The sequence below is a fragment of the Onychostruthus taczanowskii genome, unplaced genomic scaffold (assembly GCF_017590055.1).
Source record: "Onychostruthus taczanowskii isolate IOZ18803 unplaced genomic scaffold, ASM1759005v1 scaffold54, whole genome shotgun sequence".
NCBI lineage: Eukaryota > Metazoa > Chordata > Aves > Passeriformes > Passeridae > Onychostruthus > Onychostruthus taczanowskii.
Genome location: NW_024503013.1, coordinates 595,073 through 615,506, shown reverse-complemented (window position 1 = coordinate 615,506; position 20,434 = coordinate 595,073). Strand labels below are relative to the sequence as shown.

Genomic DNA, 20,434 nt, shown 5'->3' with positions numbered 1-20,434 from the left:
TTTCAGTATGAATTTCAATGACAAGAATTACACCACTGCAGCTGTGTGCATGCATGTTCCCAAACCCACAGGGCCACCAGCATCAAAAGGGCACTGCAATACTTCACACCTGATCTCCTCCTCTAGGTCCACCCAAATGGCTTGTGTTTGCAAGACCTGTAAATGCAACCAGGGAGCTGATCCCTCCACACTTTTCCTCAAAAAATGAGTTCTTCCCTCATGGCTTTCTTGAGCTGGTTCACCACTGGCTGTGGGATAAAACAGAGCCACTGTGGGAAGGTAGCAGGAAGCAGCACTCAGGTGCAGGAATGGGCTGCCTCTGCTTTCAGAACAGATAAATGCCAAGTATAAAGGGAGTGGAAATCACAGCCTTTTTAAACTGAAAACATGGGATTCAATTAAAAAAATTCATGGGAAGCAATTCAAGTTGCAAAAGCTTGCTGTTATAGTTTGTTTGGCTGGGGGACTTTCTGTGTCTACATCAACCTTTTAGGAGCCCCACCAGTAAGATTGTCTCTCCTAGATCCAGGTGACCACAGAAAGGGGATCCATGGCCCCTTTACCAGAGGTTCCCATGGCCTCCAGGGACTTGCCAGGAAAGTCCAAACCCTCTTGTTAAAGTGGACTGGATTATGATTGACAGTGTGACCACACAGTTATTTCTGACTACATTCAATGTCTAGATAGAGCTTCCAACTGTTATCAGATGAGTTTTAATTTGTGGGTGCAGAGAAAGAGTAACAGATTTTCTGAGAATTAGCTGGATTTTATCTTTGCCAGTGACAGATTAATGTTCATTATGAAAGATTAAGCAATTAAAGGAAATCCCCATGAAAGAGCAGAAGCATATGCAAAAAGTTTCAAACACTGGTATGTTTACACAAAGAGAACAGGAACCCTTCTGTGCTCCTAACAATGTAGGAGTAAAGCACTTTGCAATGCAGCAATGCCTACAGCCAGCAACATCCACCAGCTGAATGGCTTTTTCCACTTCCACCATCAACAAATTCAATCTTTACAGCTGAGAAAACATTATTTAGGTACTACCTTCATTTTTAGAGAGAAGCTGCTACAGGTTTTGACAATAAACTGATGGAGGGGCAAACTTTAGAATCAGCAGTCATAAATTCATTAGGTCACATATATGAAACAGATTTTGCTATTTACCCTTTAGCCAGCCCAGCTAAATGCTAGTCCTGGCCCTGCCTCATAAACAGCTCCCATCTCCTTTACATATGTCACTATGGGCAGAATCTTCCTTTTTTCATTATTTTGCTTGTCTCCAGCATGACACTCTGTACCTCAGAAGCAGCTTGCTGCCCACACTGAACTACTGCCCACACTGAATGTTCCAAAAAGGAAGATACCTCATTAAAGGCAGACCCACACTGGGTTGCAGAGGAGCCACACACTCACAAAAAGCATCTCATCTCATTAGCAAATGGCTGGTGCCACTGCTCGTCGTGGAGATGAAGACACACCACTAATTTGAGGTACAGAAGGCACGGAACAGACTGCCCTATGCTGGTACTGTGGGAGTGAAAATAGCACATTAAATGTTTGTTAGGTTTCCAATGGAAGCTGTTTCCAATGGAGCTGTATTGAGCTCACAGGGGCTCAATCTGCTGTTTTCAGGATTTCCTTAAAGAGAAGAATGAGGCAAGTGTGTCTGAAGGGCAGTGCTGGGAGAGGGTAAACTGAGGGAGGCTGCTCCATACTAGGAAGTCTGTCCCATACTGGGAAGGCCCCCACAGCCACTCAGAGCACTCAGTGTCACCCAGAATAATCAGCCCCAAAAGCTGGCTGAGGTTTCTGTCCAGCTGCCAGTCCTGTGGGCAGCACAGGGGCTCTGGTTATGCCTGGACTGACCCTCACTGCTGGTGCTTGTAGCTATCCACTGCTCTTTCCACCCACAGCAAAACAGGAGGTTATCACCCCAGAGGAAGCTGCATTAATCACTGATGATGGCTTATGCTACAACCTGCCATTATCCAAGAGTTACTGTTAAATGACAATTAAAGTGCAGTAAAAAAACAAAACAAACTAACATACCCAAAGGGAGCAGAGAAAATCAAACCAGTTCATCTTTACAAACTATATCAAAAAGAAACGGTAAAATCCAACCCTTTTAAAACCAGCTCCAAGATCCTGTACAGTGTAAGAAGGGTGGTCTCACATGGAGGCTGGGACTCAGAAGAATCTGTCCCATCCACTCCTATTTGCTGTGGCTAAGTACAGCTTCATCACAGAGACGACAAACACCTGAAGTTCCCATGGCTTTTAATGAATTTGTGCATTGTCACTCCCCACCTTCCAAAAAAAGAGAAAAACATCTCAAACTATTAACTTACCTACACCTTTCAGTAAAATGGAAACTACATAAGCATTGTACATCAAAGAGCTTCCTTCATTAAAATGTGGAAAATAATTTCTGTACTTTAGATGAAAGGTGTTCTGGGACTGTGAAGTTTCTGGCAAATTTAATTAAATCCCATAGTTATTCTCTTGCAAAAATAAAGTTTTTGGGCAAAAAAAAAAAAAAATTAACTCATTCACAGTATCAGTTTGTTTTCTTTTTGCCAAATCTTTACCCTATAAAATGAACCACTGGTGTGAAGCAAAACCCTTTTTAATGACATATACATAAAGTTACATTTCCAGAACACAAATTCTCAGTTAAATTTTCAAATGAAGATGAAAAAATCCCAAATAAAGATGCAAATAATTCTTTACGGGCTGCCAAGAACTAAAAGCAGAGATTCATTTGCTATGCATATTTTAGCAAAACTGAAAAACCAAAAGTTTCAGCTGTGAAAGATAGGCAGACCTTGCCATCACAGTGGAAGCAGAGAGCTGTTGAAACCACACACAATGAGATTACTCTCATCTTTCCAGTCCATCAGCTTGAAGAATTGTTGCTCATGTACAGTGAGCACAATTTGCTCAACTCCAAGATTATCATCAAAGTAACTGAAAAACATTTCCTAAGAGAAGAAGCTTCAGGCTGCCTCCCTCTCAAGGAGGGTTGCAGTAACCAGACTGTCTCCAGTGGGTAACAGCTGCAAAGTTGAGACACCTAAGAGCAAAAAGACACATGTATCTCAATGGAGGGGTGGGTAAATGCCACAGCATGTCCTGATATTCCCATCATTTAGGTAGGATGTACTGGCATGTACCAGAGCTCTCAGCATGGAGGAAATAAAGCACAGTCCTGCACCTTCATACACTTCCCGCTCTGATGGAACACCGCAGTAACACTTGGGACAAACTTCTTGCCACAATTGAATGGATCTACCCTTTTTGTTCACCATGGACAAAATGACCAGGTCACTGCCAGCAGACAACCTCATTCTGATGTACACAGAGATATATTAGTGCAAACACCTAATGCAAACCAACTGCAATGAAAACCCCCTCCCCACATGCACTCTGTTTGGCTTTCTCTCAGTTATTTCTTACTGGCAACACTTCAATGCTAATAAGACACCATAAGTGTATAAAATGCAATGAAGATGTTTACATTAAACAGCAGACTACAGACTGAAATAATCTGTTCCATGAGCTACAGAAGCTCATCTCCAAACATCTATTTTCAGGTAAACATGTATATGTGAATTCAAAGAGATCTGACAGTGGAAGGGCATTTTAATTTTATTTTATTTTTACCTTGTTGGCAAACACCTAACAAGTTCCAAGACTTGAACACTGAAATTAGCCAAACAGCTTTGCAATATGACACAATTTTTTGCAATGAGAGCAATGAAAGCCTGGAAAAGCTTTCCAAGCAACTGACTGATTAACCATTACTTGTAGTCCTTGAACTGCAAACAGCTTTATAAAAAGTACCCTTTAATCCAGCTTCCAAAGTAAATCCTTGAGCCTACCTAGGTATTCAAGCACAGGAAGAGATAGACGATCAGTCGAGTGTTATCACTCCAAACCAGTTCTAGAAATTCCTGATTAACTCTGTCCAGTTCTACTGTTCCCTAAAAAGCCACACACCCTGCTGCAAGGTCAGACAGCAAAACGTGTTCTCAATTTTATTGGCCAGCGGAGATTTCTCTCTCTTGGACTTGTTACAGCAAAGGATTAGGCAGTGCAACAAAATGGCTCCATGTAATCTTAGACATTGCCCAAACAGCCTCCTCTGTATACCCCTGGAAGAGGATATTACACTCCATACACACATAAGCTTACATTTCTGCATGAACACATCCCTTCTCAAGGCCCTTGGCTTCCACTGGTGCTTTGGAACAGCCAAAATGGATTTTTTCCCAGTCTCCTCTGAACTACCATGAACTGCTGCTCATGGTCTGAAGTGATGGCAGGATAAAGCTGGTGCTCGTGTGCTAGACTGAACACTAGACACTGGAAGTCAATTTTCCTCTAATATCATCAAACTCACTACCTTGTGAGTCCCTTTGCTGGCACCTTGGAGATAAGCTTTCTGCAGGAGCACCTGGGTATAATTTAATGGATGATGATGCATGAGCTAATATAGAGGTCACTTTTGGAATTATACACTGAGAATAACAGAAGACATAATACAAAATGCACTTGGAAAGATCTCTCAAGGGTAATAAAGGTGACAGGAGGAAATACAGACTACACATTTCTTTATTAATAAATAAACTACTCAGATTGAGACAAAATGTCCTATCACCAGGAGCATCCTGAATAATAAAGGATATTCTCTAAACATTTTCCAAAGAAGGGAAAGCATGCAAATTACAGCTAGCTATAAAAATTATATGTTGTGAGCTGTTTTATGGGGTATAAAGCCTAGAAAGCTGAACAGCTTGAATAAAACAATTCTGCATGACTGGTCTTACTTTGGAAACTTTGAAAGTATGTCAGAATGATACTAACAGCCTTTTAAAGTAAATATTTTCATAAGCTGATGCATTGTTTTAAGGTTCATACTACTAAAAAAAAAGTTAAACCAATTTGCTCCAGTGAAACTAAGGCAAGCCTTGTTCCTTACTAATTTACATCTAGAAACGACAGGGAAATTATAAACACACCGACACAGAATTTCTAAAAAATTATTGGTTTTCTACCATGACTAATTTTAAAGAAAAAGAAAACTGTTAGTAATTGTTGTCCTAAAAGTAGAAATCTTATATGAAGGAACACTTCCCCTGTTAAAAGCTGCCAGAGATAACTCACAGAGCACTAATAACACAGGCTCAGAAATAGCTGCTCTCAGGAATGCTTCATTCCTGCCTGACACAGATACAGACTGACAGACCAGATTCTGGCCAGGACTGCGCTCTGTGATCCATGTGACACACCCCTCCCCAAAGAGGCTGCTCAGGAGACACACCATGGACAGGCTGAGGGCTGATGATCTTGTCACGAGTACCTGCTCCAAGTAACTCCCTTGCGAGCAGCCCTTTATTCCCAAGCCACCTTCCAGCAGAACCCACTGGCACTTCTGTGGTATGGCCTGAAGTTACCTTGAAAACTAGGTTTAGAAGCCTGGGATAATAAAGAGGCTTCAAAATACTGTCTCTGGGTAATGAAATTTGCCTACACTCTCCAGGAAGATGAATAACATCTGTAATACTAGTGTCTCCAAACTCTACAGTGAATTAAATTCTGCCAGTGAGTCCACCCCGATCCACCCACTAGCTCCTACATGCCTCCATAAAATTAAACAACTGAGAGGGAGAAAAACATGTATCATAAATGATTTTCATTTTACTTTACTTTGTTTCAAAGAAACACTAGAAATGGTCCCACATAAATATTTATCAAACCACTCAAATGGTAGTAAATGAAAATATACTTCAACCTGCATACAAAATAACTGAAAACTATTTTAAGAGACAGCAAGAAGATGAAAGGAGTCCAAATCAGTAAATTCATTCCTTTCTGCCAAATAGATTGCACAGTGCAGGCAGGTCTGGCTTATTGTAAACTATGTAATTTGGTGTTTCTAGCTTCCATTATGAGTCCTTTGAAGCCATGATTAGGGTTTTCCAGCACCAACTGCCTTCTCCAGCCACAGTTTGTTAGGAATTTCTATCACTTTTGAGGTATCCAAATAGAAGCTCAGACCATTATCCTTAGCACCATAAATAAACCGACAGAGTCTGTAATAATTTGAGTCTCTACCACCATTTAACAGTGCCTTTAAGCTTTAAGCACTGTGAAAGACAGGACTGGCCTGTTAGTGTGAATTTCAGGGCTGAAACATCTAAAGATAGGAAGTTAACAGTCATCTACAAATTGCATTCTTACCAGAGGTCCTCTACAGGTTTAGAAATCAGTGCCAGCTAACTAAATTTAAAGTTGTAATTACAAGTTAGGGGACTCAGGTTCCTGAACAACCCTAGGAAATAAAGAATGCCTTCTTTGAAAGCATTTTTTAAGTCAATGCTCATGGGCTTTGCAAGAACATTGAAGATCCTGCAAGCTTTTCATTAACACCACTGTTTTATCTTTGCATTTAATTTCAGTGGGACTTAAGATATTTTTATGCTTTCCTGAGAACAAGTAAAAAACTTGTTGCTTTGGTTTCCCCATCTGTGCAGTGGAGTTAGTAATTCCTTGCATGTCAGGATGATGCTCCACCAACTCTCACAAACCCCACAGAGAAGCCTCTGCAGCAGAAGACACTGATTTTGTCTCCTTTCTCTGCTCCTCTAGAACTCACTTTGATCATTTCCTATTACCAGTATGGATTTAAAGTTGTAATTACAAGTTAGGGGACTCAGGTTCCTGAACAACCCTAGTTCCTATTACCAGTATGACCATGGGTAGTGTAAGGGTAAATACAGAATCTCTTTGTGTGCCAGGATGTTATATTAACATGTAGAAACAGATGCCAGACTAAAAACTGGAGCTAGAGTAAAAATGCAGTTTAGCTGAAGAACAAATCATCAAAAAAGGAGGATTCCAGCGTTTAGACCTGGTATCATCTTACTCAACCCTTCAAGAAGTCAGGAAGTCCCACTAGTTGTTTAGATCACCACTGCAGCCAGGAAAGAGATTCTGATAGATAGTATTCAGTCTCCCAAGGTGGGTGATATCATAAACCCATATGCATTTGTTGGACTCACCACCAACTCCTGAAACAACAAAAAGACACCACTTCGCTGTGGTATCAGTGCTATGAGGGTACACATACCAGAGCTAAGAAAATCCAGGTTTTTAATAAGGCAGTGTAGGACCTCTGACAGAGAACATTTCCACAAGAGTCATCATCACTATTAGAGCTAACCTGTGATGGAAACTCAGAGCATACTCTCATCCCACAATTTTTTTTTACCTCATCTCTGCTCATTTGTGTCACAACAATATGGAGATAAAACAGTGCATTTTACACGATTTTCTTCTAAGAAACTGCAATTAGCAGACTGGCAAAGAGAGTGGAGATGCACACCAGGCAGGAAGCAGTACTAAAGATGAGGAAATGGTTCCAGCTTCTCTTTAGCATGAGAGTGGCACAAGGGGAAGGTTACTGCTCACTTCTGCATGATCCAAATATAACATATTGATCAATTTCTGCAGATAAAAAAGAGGGTCAGATGCTTTAACACTGTATTGTCAGAAAATGATATATCAAGCTATCGTTTACATTACTCTCACCACTACACTCTTAAATTTTTTTCCCACTTTTTATGTCTAGAAGTGCACTTATTTGTGGGTTTCGGAATAAAAGCTAATTCCCAGAAACTAGATTAAAACCATGAATCTGGTAGAGAGGAGTCATAACAAATTACCTAGCAGTAAGGCTGACAGTGTATCTTCCTGTTCACAGGATGGGCTACATCTGACCAAAGCAAGGCACTCAGTGTAGACCTCTACCTGAGCTAGTCTCACAAGGACCTCTGCACATTTTCAGAGCATGATTCACACGACTTATTTAATATTTTTACATTAGGGTGAAATTAATCATATTTCTCAGTGACTGATTTCCTTCTGTTGACTTGAAGAAGCTTGCAGTGACTAGTTCTCATTGTAGACAATCATATTTTATAACAGATTATATATCTGGATCACAAAAAAAATGAACATGACAGGGGAAAAAAAAAAGGCAGTTCCGAACAGGAGACAGAAGGATCACATTACATGTTTCTCAGTGCAAGGTTCTTAAATGACATGTTTGTGACATTTATATCAACAGTCAATAAATAAAAAAAAAGTTCCTCCATTTTTTTTTAACCTCAAGGAAAGTCTGAAACCAGATTTTTTAGTCATAAATCATGACTGACGTCTAAATCCATGAGAAATTTCATTTTCTGTCTAAGGTAGTGGGAAACCACAGATGGAGTTGAAAGGTCAGGAACTGCAGCAAACTACTTCAGGAGACATTCTATTTATTTACAGATTTGTACTGGCTCCGACTCCTGGAAATGGAAAGTAAATCCACTGAAGCAAATTTGGAAGTTATTCACACTTCTATTGGGGAAACACTTGCTATGCTTCTGGTTACCACCATGTATGAACTGGCACATTTAGCAGTGAATGCTGTAACAAAACTACTCTCCAATCTATCAATTCTATACAACATGAGGCAAAGAGCAGCACTGTAGGAAGGCAATCCAGGCTCACCCCCATGGTACAACTCTTACCAAACTAAAACAGCACCCAGATTTGCCCATTTACACTGTGCAGAAGGATCTGTAAGGACCAGTACAGAGAAGACTCCCAAGCTCCCTGACTGCCATCCACTGTTCTGACCTGAATGGAGAGAAGCCTATTGTGAAACCCACACCAAAAGCTAGATCAAGCTTGGTGGAGATAGATCACAGAATCATTTAACTTTGAGAAGACCTCCAAGATCATTGACTCCAACCATTAACCCAGCAGTGCAAAGTCAAACACTAAGCCATAGCCATGAGTACAACATCAACACAATTTTTGAACACTTTCAGAGATGGTGATTCCACGGCATCCCTGGACAGCCTGTTCCAATGGCTCACAACTCTTTCAGTGAATAAATTTTCCCCAACACCCAATCTAAACCTCTCCTGACCATTTCTTCTTGTCCTGACACTTGTTACTTGGAGAACAGACTGACCCCCACCTCACTACGAGCTCCTTTCAGGCAGTTGTAGAGAGTGAGAAGATCTCCCCTGAGCCTCATATTTTCCAGATGTACCATTATGCACCTGTGTGCATCTCCAGTGGAAGAAGACACCATGAGAACAAACGTGCAGCTGTATGTGCAGTGTGTATCCATCATGAAGGGCTGCTTCTCCTCATTTAAACTCCTCAGTATCAATGTGCCTCAGGAAGCAAAAGCACATCTTACTCAACAAACAGGGCAACACCATTAACATGTAATATTTCATAAAAATAAAAACAATGCATTTGAGCAGAATTTCACTGAAAGCACACACTTGCAGTTTAGCCTGCTCATATATCAGGATGAATTTGGCCCAGTTTATATCCTAATGATTATAATGGATGCTGCAGTCATCTTTTCATTAAGGCAGCAGCCAAAAATATTGATTTGTTGTACTTCACACTCCTGCTTACCTTCACAAATTTCAGGAGAGACGGTACATAAGCCAATAGAGTTCGTCAGTTTAAAAGTGACAAATGAACTGCACTGAAAGTAAATAAACAGCTATCTCTTTATAAATTAATTCAGTATGTGACTTAAGCCCTTTTCTACAGCTAGAAAGCTGATTCATCATTCAGCAGCATTTAAGTTGCCACCAGTTCAATAGCAGAGTATTAATGTTGCATTTTATTTGACACAGAAGGTCAAATCCTGCATTCAGCTTACAACAGCATGACCCAGAGTAACCCTGAAGCCCTGCCCTCCACACTGCCCTGGCTGAAGCTCAGCATCCCAAGTGTTCTTCAAATTGCTTCCAAGAAGGCTTACATGGCATTGAATATTTGGGGAAATCAGAAACAAGAATCCCAACTCTTCTGATCTACTGGATTATTCTGGAATGATTTAAGTGAAATCGCACAGGTTGGCTCATTTTCACGTAACATTCATGAAAGAGTGAAAAGCAGAAAATCTTTGCATCTTGGGAGATTTGGGGCTTTTTTGCCTCCACAAAATATATTTCAATTTTAGAAAGCAAGTAAATATATTTATTGTGGAACACTGGGTACAATTTCCATTCCCATTAAAATACTATTTGTGTTTTACTGAACAAGGGACCTAACTTATTCTAGGCCATCACCTCTGCTATGGTAGGCACAGGGTAAAAAACTGGTTATTTCACTTATGAGTGACATTCAGTGAGTTACCTTCCCTACCAGCTCTTTTAAGTTCAATAAATGTTGAATGCTGAGATTTCTGTATCAATATTGCAGCATTGGCACCAACCTCCCAATGCTTTATAAAGAAGCCATTGAGATGAAGTTGATACTACTCAATAAATAGGTAGGATGACATTTTCAAATGCAGGAGCTTAATATTTAAACACGTGTCCAAATGTCTAAATCATGTTGCCTGAATGCCTTCCGCTACTATCAGCACTATAAGATATGCGAGTTTCTAACATTTCTGGAAATTACACTAGGTGCCCTCTTGACTTCTGACACTCAAGTCTGATGTTACTGGACATAAGGTTTTGACTGCAATCATCTGTGTACAGCTGCAGCCGCAAGGCTGTAGCAAAAATAGAATAAAAATATTTTCCTCTGCTTATACTATGAGAGCCACAGCATTTGTGATGTCGTCTGTTTTTCATAACGTTCAGCTTAGAAAGTTGACATTTGATTAAACAGTTTGAATTTGCCAAAACATACATTTTAATCTTATGTTTAATACCACATTCTCAATTAAAAGCTTCAGAAGAAGACATACAAACCACAGTAAATCCACAGACCTAACATATTTAATATAATTGCTGAAACTGTTGACTAATATTTTCTAATTTCCTCACTACTTCTACTGGTGCACAGCTGCACCATTACTCCCAACAACCATCAGACATTTAAACAGCCAGTTTTTAAGTGTTTTACTAAACACACTTTTGTATTTAGTATTTTGAATATTTTCCAATAGGGTGGTATGGTAATAAAGTTCAACATCTGAAGAACCTTCACTACATTAACAATGCTTTCTAACATCAATATTTATAATACTACTGGCACCAAAGGAAAACTAGCACAGGTCATTTACAGCTATGAACACTTCCCTGGATTTCTACCTTTTACATAAGCACACCAACACTGATAAACACAAGAAAGTGTATTACACAGAATGGTGTGTCATTCCAGAATAACTCCCATGAAAAATGACTCCCAGCAACAAGAAGAAGGCCACACATAGGTTTTAGGACAAAATAATATTTCTTTCATGGTCCTTATTTCCTTTCATTGGGTTTAACAGTGGATTCAAAGTCATGAGTATTGGAACTTCGTGGAGGTGGCCTGAGTAATTTACAGTGATCAACAGACAATGCAGTGACTGTAAGCAAGTCATTCTGTTACTATCACTGCCTTCTAAATGGAGCCCTCACAGAGCTGCTGGAAAGAAATGTGTATAATTTCTCATCCACAGTGTGATGCATGCAACCAGGTAATTAGATAATCTCATTGATGTGCCTAGAAAATACCTACTTTTAATTTTATCTTGCCTGTAAAGAAGAACTGAATTTCTTGTTAAGGGTAGAACAATTATGCCTCAGCTTTGCTTTTGAAAAAAGTCTCTATGAAGGAGAAATTAGAAACAAAACTCACCAGTTTCTTCATCAATGCTGAATCTCCCCAGGCCACTACCATCCCTGATGGAATACTGGATCTCCCCATCTCTTCCAGAGTCCTCATCTCGAGCAACAACTTGCAAAACACTTGTACCAATGCGGGAGTTTTCCTTTACAGATCCAATGACAGCAAAGTCAGGAAAATAAGGGGTATAAAGGTTTTCGTTAACATCCACCACTTCAACTTCCACGAAAGAAAGAGAAGAGAGAGAAACTGGGCGCCCCTTGTCCTTGGCACGCACGGTCAGGTTGTAGAACTGCTGCTTCTCGTAGTCGAGCTCCTTGCTCAGGCGGATGGCGCCGCTGGCTTTGTCGATCTCAAACCGCCCGTTGTAATCGTTCACCAGCGAGTAGCGGACTTGGCCTCCCAAGCCCAGGTCCGGATCGTGAGTTTCCAACCAAGCTATGACAGTGCCAACTGGCAGGTCCTCAAGGACCTTCACATTGTAGCTGGATGGGATAAAGGCTGGAGAGCAATCGTTAACATCATCCAAAAAAACCTTCAGAGGCACAACGGAAAACTGCTGATGGCCGCTCTCTGCTCTGTCCCGAGCCTCAATCTTCAGTGTGTAGTTTGCTTTTGCTTCCCGGTCTAGCTGATCTGCAACATACACCACTCCTGTGGAACTGTTGATAGCAAATTGATGAGTGTCTGTCAGGACTGAGTAAGCCACTTCACCATTAGATCCTAGGTCTTTATCTCTGGCTTCTACCTGGATAATCTCTGTACCAAGACTTGTACTTTCTAAAATATTAACCGAGTAACTGTCCTGTAGAAAAACAGGCTTGTTATCATTTGCATCCTCCACAGTGACAGTCAGCAGTCTCCACGCAGATTTCTGTGGATTACCCAAGTCATAAATTGTAATATTAAGGAGATAGAGCTCAGTTTTTTCACGGTCCAAGGGCATGAGAACACTAAGTATTCCCATCTCCATGTCAATGTTGAAACAACTATCTACATTACCATCTGAAATTGTATAAAGTACTCTTCCATTAAAGCCTGAGTCAGCATCATAGGCTTTTATCCTGAGGATGGTGGCACCAACTGGCAGATCTTCTGAAACCTTCACATCAGTAGGAAAGGATTTGTCAAAATGAGGTGCCTGCCTGTTGACCGAATAAAAATCAAGAAAACCATCTTCCAAATTCAGCTTCACATTTGCTTTTGCCTTTTTGAGCAATTTTTCTGCTAGCTTCTGAGCAACTCTAGTTTCTCTACAGCTAAAGGTCTTTGAAGACACTTTCCCATGAACTACTGAAATATTAACAAACATAGCATCAGCAAAGTTCTCTCCATCAGTTGCTGTTATCTTAAGGCCAAAATTGCTATTCTTTATGCCGGAGTTAACAAGAGATTTTTTAAGTTGCAGGACACCAGAGTCTGGACTTAAATAAAAAAGGCCAAGTTCATTTCCAGAGATTATTTTGTACTTCACAAGCTCTAACTCATCTATGTCTATTGCAGAAACAGCAGTGATGTGACCACCAACAGGAAAATCAGATGAAATCACTCCCTGACAGGCCACTTTTTCAAAGAGGGGCTTGTTGTCGTTGACATTGCCTATGTATATGGTGACATTCACCTCACTTTCGTGGCGGTAGGGAGAACCCCAGTCAGATGCTCTCACAATGAACCTGTAACTTTCTGGTGAGGACTCAAAATCCAGTTCTTCAGATGTGCTGATGACACCTGTAAACTGGTTTATTGTAAATGGTAGCGAGTTCAGACTGGCAATGCTGTATGTGATGTATCCATTCTCTCCCCTGTCTTCATCAACTGCTGACACTGCCAAAACGCTGGACCCCACTGGGACACTTTCATTGACAAATGAGCTGTAGGAGAGCTGCTGGAACTCCGGAGTGTGATCGTTGGCATCCTCTAACCTGACAGTAACCCGTGCTTTTAAATCGCCACCTTTGTTTGCATATACTTCTAATTCATAGAGGTCCTTCTCAATGATTTTCAAAGGACGAGCAGTAGTAATAAGGCCTGTGTTGGGATTGATTTTAAAATACTCAGCTTCCTCACTTGGAGATATTCTGTATTCCACACCCTGTGGCTCAGGCATCAGCTTAACTACTGCAACCACCACACCAGGAGGTGAAAATTCACTGATGAAAATATCATATGCTTCCTTTTCAAACTTCAGGGGAATACTTTCTTTCTTGGGACTAGCGATGTGGACCAGTTTGACCGCAGAAAATTTCTGAGGAGATCCTTTGTCCTTAGCTTGGAGAGTGAGGTTGTAACCATAAGGGAAGCTGTCCCAATCAATAGGCTTTCTTTCCTTGATTTTGTACTCATTCATCCATTTCCCTTCTTTAGTCAGAAAGAATTGTTCTAGAGGATCTCCAGCAACAATAGAAACAGATTCTATTTCTCCATTGGCTCCTTCATCTAGGTCATCAACATTAACAACTGCATAGGTAGGTTCCTTATCTGATGGGAAGGGAATGTGGGTTACTACACTTATTGTTGGGGCATGTTCATTTATACGTTCAATGTGAACATAAAGCTTGGCAGTGCTGCTTACACCATTGTTTCCATAGAGCTTCATCCCACGGTCCACTGCCAGAATCTCAAGGTCGTACCTGTTTTTCTCATCATAATTTAACCGGCCACTTAAGGAGATAACACCACTCGTAGGATGAACTGAGAAGAGATCAACTTTACCTTTAAAGTAATAATAAAATTCACCATTGGACCCAATATCCGCATCTGTTGCGGTCACCTGTGCAATGCTAGTCCTTAAGGGAGTGCTTTCTGCTATTGTGACAGAGTATGTGGTTGGTGAAAACAAAGGTCTTAGGTCATTCATATCCAAAACCTGAATGTTCACTTTTGTCCATGTTTCCAAGTCCTCTCCTCTGACAGACCCTTTTACCATCAATAAATAGTTGTCCTGTATTTCTCTGTTCAGTATCGCAGAATTCCCACCTTTAGTCCTTATTCTGAGGAAGCAGAAGTCAGCAATGATGACTTCCTCTGCTTTAAAAAAACCCTCATCATCACCAGACACTATTTTGTACTTGATATCCCAGGAAAGGTCAGCCATGGTAATGCCCATCCTCGTCTGACTGTTGACATAGGTCCTGGCTGCAGAATTCTCATACACTGTGGCATTGTAAGTGGAATGTGTGAAGTGAAAGCCAAGCGGGGCAGTCCCGTGAGCCACCTGGCAAACCAAGGCCAGGAACTTGATAACCAGAAGGGCAAGGCATGACGGAGGTAGCCGTGAGCCTGACCAGCGGCCCATATTCACGTCCATCACATCATTCTTTCACCCTGTGACAGAGAGAGAAAACAGGAAATAGTTGATCAAGAGATAAAAACTGTACTGTGAAGTGACATGTCAAAATTACTTACTAAATTTCTAATTCAAAAGTAAAATCTATGTAATATCAATTCACCACATCTTTAAAAAACATTAAGGGAGAACACTATACACACACACAATCACAGCAGCTCTGGGTATTTTCACACCTGTCTGAGTAGTATATATGCACGTCCATATATATATATATAAAATTACATGTATGTATGCAACATTTTTAACATGGAAGACCCTACCACATCCATATACACATGCACACAATACAGAATAATAATCACATTAAAAAAAAACAACTAAAATACATATTTGTATAAATTTATATCAAAGGATGAACCACATACAGAAATTATTTTTTTCTTATTTATCAGCAGCTCCAACTAAGCCTAAACTTGTTTGTTTTCAGAGCCTATTGGAAAATTCATTTTCAGTCCCAACACATGGAAGAGAGACAGGATTTTCACATGTATGTAGCACTGTCATAGTCAAATGTTACCTTTTTTTTTCATGGTCAGTTAAGAATGATGAAATTTGAGCCACCAACAACAAGTAGAATAAGAAATTAATTATGTAGTCATTACTTTAAATACAAATACGTTCAGAAAAGGCCCAGTGCTTCACTTCAAGAACCTAAATTGTGAGGTTAAGCAGAGACAGAATAAGGAGCCACTGGCTGAAGTTTACTGCATTAGGTGGGAGACAAGTCCTGCTTATCTATCGCTTCCTCCTTGGAAGCGGAGGAAAGGAGCCTGAGGAAACCAGGCAGGTGCTATCATAAGGCAGCAGGAATAAGTATCTTTGTTACAGAGTACATGCACTGCTACTTGTGAAAATCATAAAAATCAATTTTAAAAGGCAACTATTGAAAGACCCACTGCACACACACATTGTTCTCATTGTCATTTAAAAGCTACTTGAAAATGTACTTTTCTCCAAGCTAGAACACAGGGAGGAAAAGGACATGCAATCCATATCAGTTAATTTAAACTTCCAACAAGATTTCAACGTCCCCGAGGAGATTTATAAATTGCATGCAAGTTTTGGAATATGAATTCTTATTAGTTATCACCTCCAAAGCAACGGAGGGACTACTGCAGTTTCAGTACTAACAACAAACAATTTATCATTCTGCTATTGCAATGTCCACACAAAACACTTAACTTCCTGATCCCACAGGCTATATCCCATTGTTTAACACACTGATCAATTTGGTCAATTCTCCCAAGTGTTTGTCAAAGCACTCATCTTCCAATACACTTATTTTCACACATAGTTCTCCCCCTGCCTTTGTTTTCTTATTATTTTCTTTTCTATTACATTTTTTAAAAAAATTTAAAAAAAGGAAATGAACTCTTTAAAAAGAGAATAAAAATGTAAGATTAAAATCACCTTCTGGACCTGCATTCCTCAGCAGCCAGCAAATTTCGTTTGTGGCAGTTCCTTTTCTGAATATACCCCCTCAATTATTGCGCACATAGCATGCAAGTCCTGTGATTAACATCTTGTTCCATACAGTTCATACATCAAATAAGCACAATTCTCCAATATGCTCAGGGTACATGAGGTAACAGGTTGACCTCCAGAAGCCCCAGGATGGAATTCATCTACTTCATATAGGAACAATTATTTTACTGTTGTTATCATTTCATTCAGCTGAAAGACCAGCAGTGGCACCTTATTCTTCAGCACAACAAACACTCATCAATTTAATCCACCAGTATGAAAATATCAAAGTCCCTTATTTTCACAGGGCTTTATGGGACCACTTTTGAGTACTGAAACTAAAAGCTGTTGCTTCAGACTAGTGTGGGAGATGATGCTAGTTGTATTTATATATATACATACACACATATATATATTTACACAACATAAAATAAACTACTGAGGAAATTTAGCCAATGAAAATGAGAAATTCTAATGAGACACAACTCATGGGAAAATAAAGGGCTGGACCTTTTCTGTGATGTGCATTATTAAAACAATCAATAGACAATCACTGTATTGCTGCCTTTCATGAACGGCACTTCAGCACCCTTTGTCTACACCACAATACCCATCTCTCCCCCTGCTAAGAGAGAGAATTTCTGCTGCCTTACAAAAGAGACTGATGTTATGTTTCATATGAGCATCTAGACTTCTTTCACCACAGTTCAGCAACTTCCTAGGAATTCATTTTCCTATTCTCCAAAGTAAGGAAATTAATAGCCTTATCCTATTTGTCTCATTTGGTGATCTAGTTTCTCCTGTCCATGCCATAGCCCAGCATGAGCTAGTTTCTCTCCATCTTTCAGAGTCATCAACATTAGGTTTTGAAGCCCAGCATAACTGGAAATTAGTTTTCCTGAGAATATAATTGCTACAAAAAAAATTTATTTGAAACTTAACTTTCAGCCCTACCCAAGGTTACAGACTGCTGTGGCAGACAGGCATTAAAGTGGGTATTTACAAAGCTCTGCAATTAGGGGGACCTAATGAAAAAGTTGTGTATATCCTAGGCAATCAAACACGACAACCTTACGCTCCTATTCCATTTATCTTACAACTTTTAAAGAAAGCTAGGGCTAAGACCTGATCTCAAACACACTGCTGAAAACTCAGCCATGTCAATAGTCCACCAAGTTGTAGAGGTTCAGCGCAATCAGTATCAGTCCTGAAACACTAAATTCCACCTAGAAGCAGCATATGTATATGTGTGTGTGCTACTGAAAGCATGTTTTAGCTATGAGTACATATGTATACACAGACACACAGATTATGTATTTTTAGGTAGAATATAACAGTTAGCACTGGATAAATTGGACTTTCACATAAGGCAGCACTTTCAGGGTTCGATTTCATCTCAAACGTGGTATGCAGAGTTGTAACAAGCTCCCCATTGAAGTTATTCATCTATCCATATATTTATATGGCTATTGCCACTATAGTATATGAAAGTCCCAATGGATGAGCTATTAAGCTGCCACTCGTGCAACCCAAGAATGTTTTATTCATTTACTGAATTCCTTTCTTCTGGTATATTTGTTTTTAAGAGTTCATAATACATACATACTTAACACACAGGAAATGTAACGAGATAGGTTACAGAAACAAAGTACAAAGCAACCCGCCGTAAATTAGGAGGCATTTCTTTAAAGGCACTTCTTGTCAAAAAATGTTGTGTTTAAAGTGGAGAGAAAGGTTGTGATTACTTTTGCTTGATTTTAAAATGTTTGGGCAGGACCTATTAAAATAAAAACTCCCTAGTATTGCTGAGCATGGTTAGAATAAAGAGGAAAAAAGGGGAAGAAAATAAAGGAAGTTAAATGAAAAGGGAACAGGGAAAAAAGAAAAGGTAAAAGACTTCTAAGAGAGGAAAACTGCTCTACAATAGCAGCAGAAACTTAGAGGAAACAACTCCATTCTAACTACCCAACAAAGTGAAAAAAACAATACAATCTGGGAGTCCAGAATCTTTTCACTCTAGCTCTCATAAAATTCTTTGGCCTTGAAGTGGGCAGGAAAAAATGGAAAAATAGAACAGTGTCTTGATTTTTAATACTCTTTAAGATAAACTTGAAGATCATGGAGAACTCTCTGATTTAAAATTCAATTCACCATTTGATTCATTTTCCTTTGCTCCTTGAACAAAGTTGGCTAACTATGCGACCCAAACCTTGCAGAATAGCTGCAAGGACCTGTAGGTGGCTGGTGGTCCTTAGAGGAATTGAGAGAAGTATGATCATCATTCCTTTATCTCATCTCGGCTCTGGCAACCTCCAGTCTGGGTTGCATCCAAACATAACACCCCACCAGACAGAGAAGGAAGACTGAAGTCCCAGGGACTGCCAGGAATTCCTGCACACCAAAACTGTGGCCCTAACTCTTATGTGTAGATATCAAACAAGTGCTATCTGTTCCTTGGTTTGACTCCCTCTCCCTAGGCTAATTTTTCTAATTCCAAGGATCTCCACATCATAAAATACTCAAAAAAGAAAACAGTGCATATGTCTCTTGGGTAAACAAGAGCCAAAACATCTTTTATAGAATATAAGGAATATAGCAGGCAAATTTCTTCAGCAAACAGGAGGAATAAGCTTTTAGTAGGCAACAGAAGGGATAACAAAACAGCCTTCTCCTCTCTCCCTACTTTGCCTCCAAGCCCAGTTAATACTCTGAGAGCATGTTTCCAGTTGGCCATTAAGCACATTAATTCAGGCAATGTGACTAGCTAATACAAAACAGCCATTAAAGACTTTTTCACATGTCCTTTGAAGACAGAAGAAATTCATTTGTGCTTGAACTTCCAGCTTCAATGAAGGGTGAAGAACCCAGTGGAGCTCATATATAGGTTCTCTAGGCTATGAGGAGGGAAAAACAGTTTCTTGACTTACAATAAATTTCTAAAAGGTGAGGTATTGACGCACCTATGTGTATGGGGGGGGAAAAAAAGGGCCAAGAAATATTGACTGAAAGGTTTTCATCTTAATTTACATTTCTCTTGGTGAAGCTGGGAAAGAACACAATGTCTCGTCACACAGGACAGGATTGGAGACCTCATGGTATGGACAAATACTACAATTTGAAATTACTATTGCTTCCTTGAGAAAGTTGCCACAATTCTCTAAGAAGCTCTACAGCAAAAACGGTATATTTGAAAATGTAAAGGTATTTTGGGGAAGCAGAAGAACAGTAACATCACATGCACATGAAGTCTAAGTAGTAAGTGGAGAAGTCACACATCTGCTCCAGAACAGAAGCTCTTGATTTCTTTGGAAGTGACCTTAATCTTTCAAGGTAACTCTTGTCATTCAAAGGGCAACATCAACAACAGGTAATCTATTCTAATGATCTAACCATCAACACATAGGGCATTAAAACTCTTCTCAGTGTTCTTTTCTATCAACAGCAGCAATTTGACTACACAAAAACTTCTGTAGGACCGGGCCATTAGGATCTGCAAAAAGCATACAAGGAAGGTTGCAAAGCTTTGTGATAGATTTGCAGTTGTCACCTATGAAAGGCTTGCATCAAGCTACATCAGTGATAGAAAAAGAAGTGTCAACAAATCCATTGTCAATATTGCAACCAGGAGGTGAGATTCCATGTAGGTCAGTGCCCTCTTGGAAGAAGTCTCTTCCATAGCACAGAGCCATTGAAAACTCTTCTGAAGTCATGAAAATTATTATTTAGGCATATGGAAGATATTGATTGAGGAGTTTAAAGACCAACGTGCCATTCTACCTACAAAGCTGAAACACAGACTAGAGAGACGTGGATTTTTTAACTCTCATTACACAGGCAATATCATTAGCATCTTGTCAAATGAATAGTGAGTAAGGAAAAACACATGTTTGAACAACACTTCCCCTAGCCAGACAGCTTCCTTGCACTTCACAATAATTCACCCAGTTAGGAAAGGCTAGCAATTTACTG

At 39.8% G+C, this 20,434-nt stretch overlaps 1 protein-coding gene across 2 annotated transcripts in view; it reads right to left on the bottom strand.

The window, feature by feature from the left end:
* The window catches only part of FAT3 (FAT atypical cadherin 3), a 331,475-nt gene that overhangs the window by 295,719 nt on the left and 15,322 nt on the right, over nt 1–20,434 (bottom strand). For both annotated transcript variants that reach the window (XM_041417036.1, XM_041417035.1), the window contains exon 2: nt 11,665–14,976. In XM_041417036.1, the coding sequence (XP_041272970.1) occupies nt 11,665–14,959 (3,295 nt within the window). In that variant the 5' untranslated portion in view covers nt 14,960–14,976. The remainder of the gene's footprint in view (nt 1–11,664; nt 14,977–20,434) is intronic.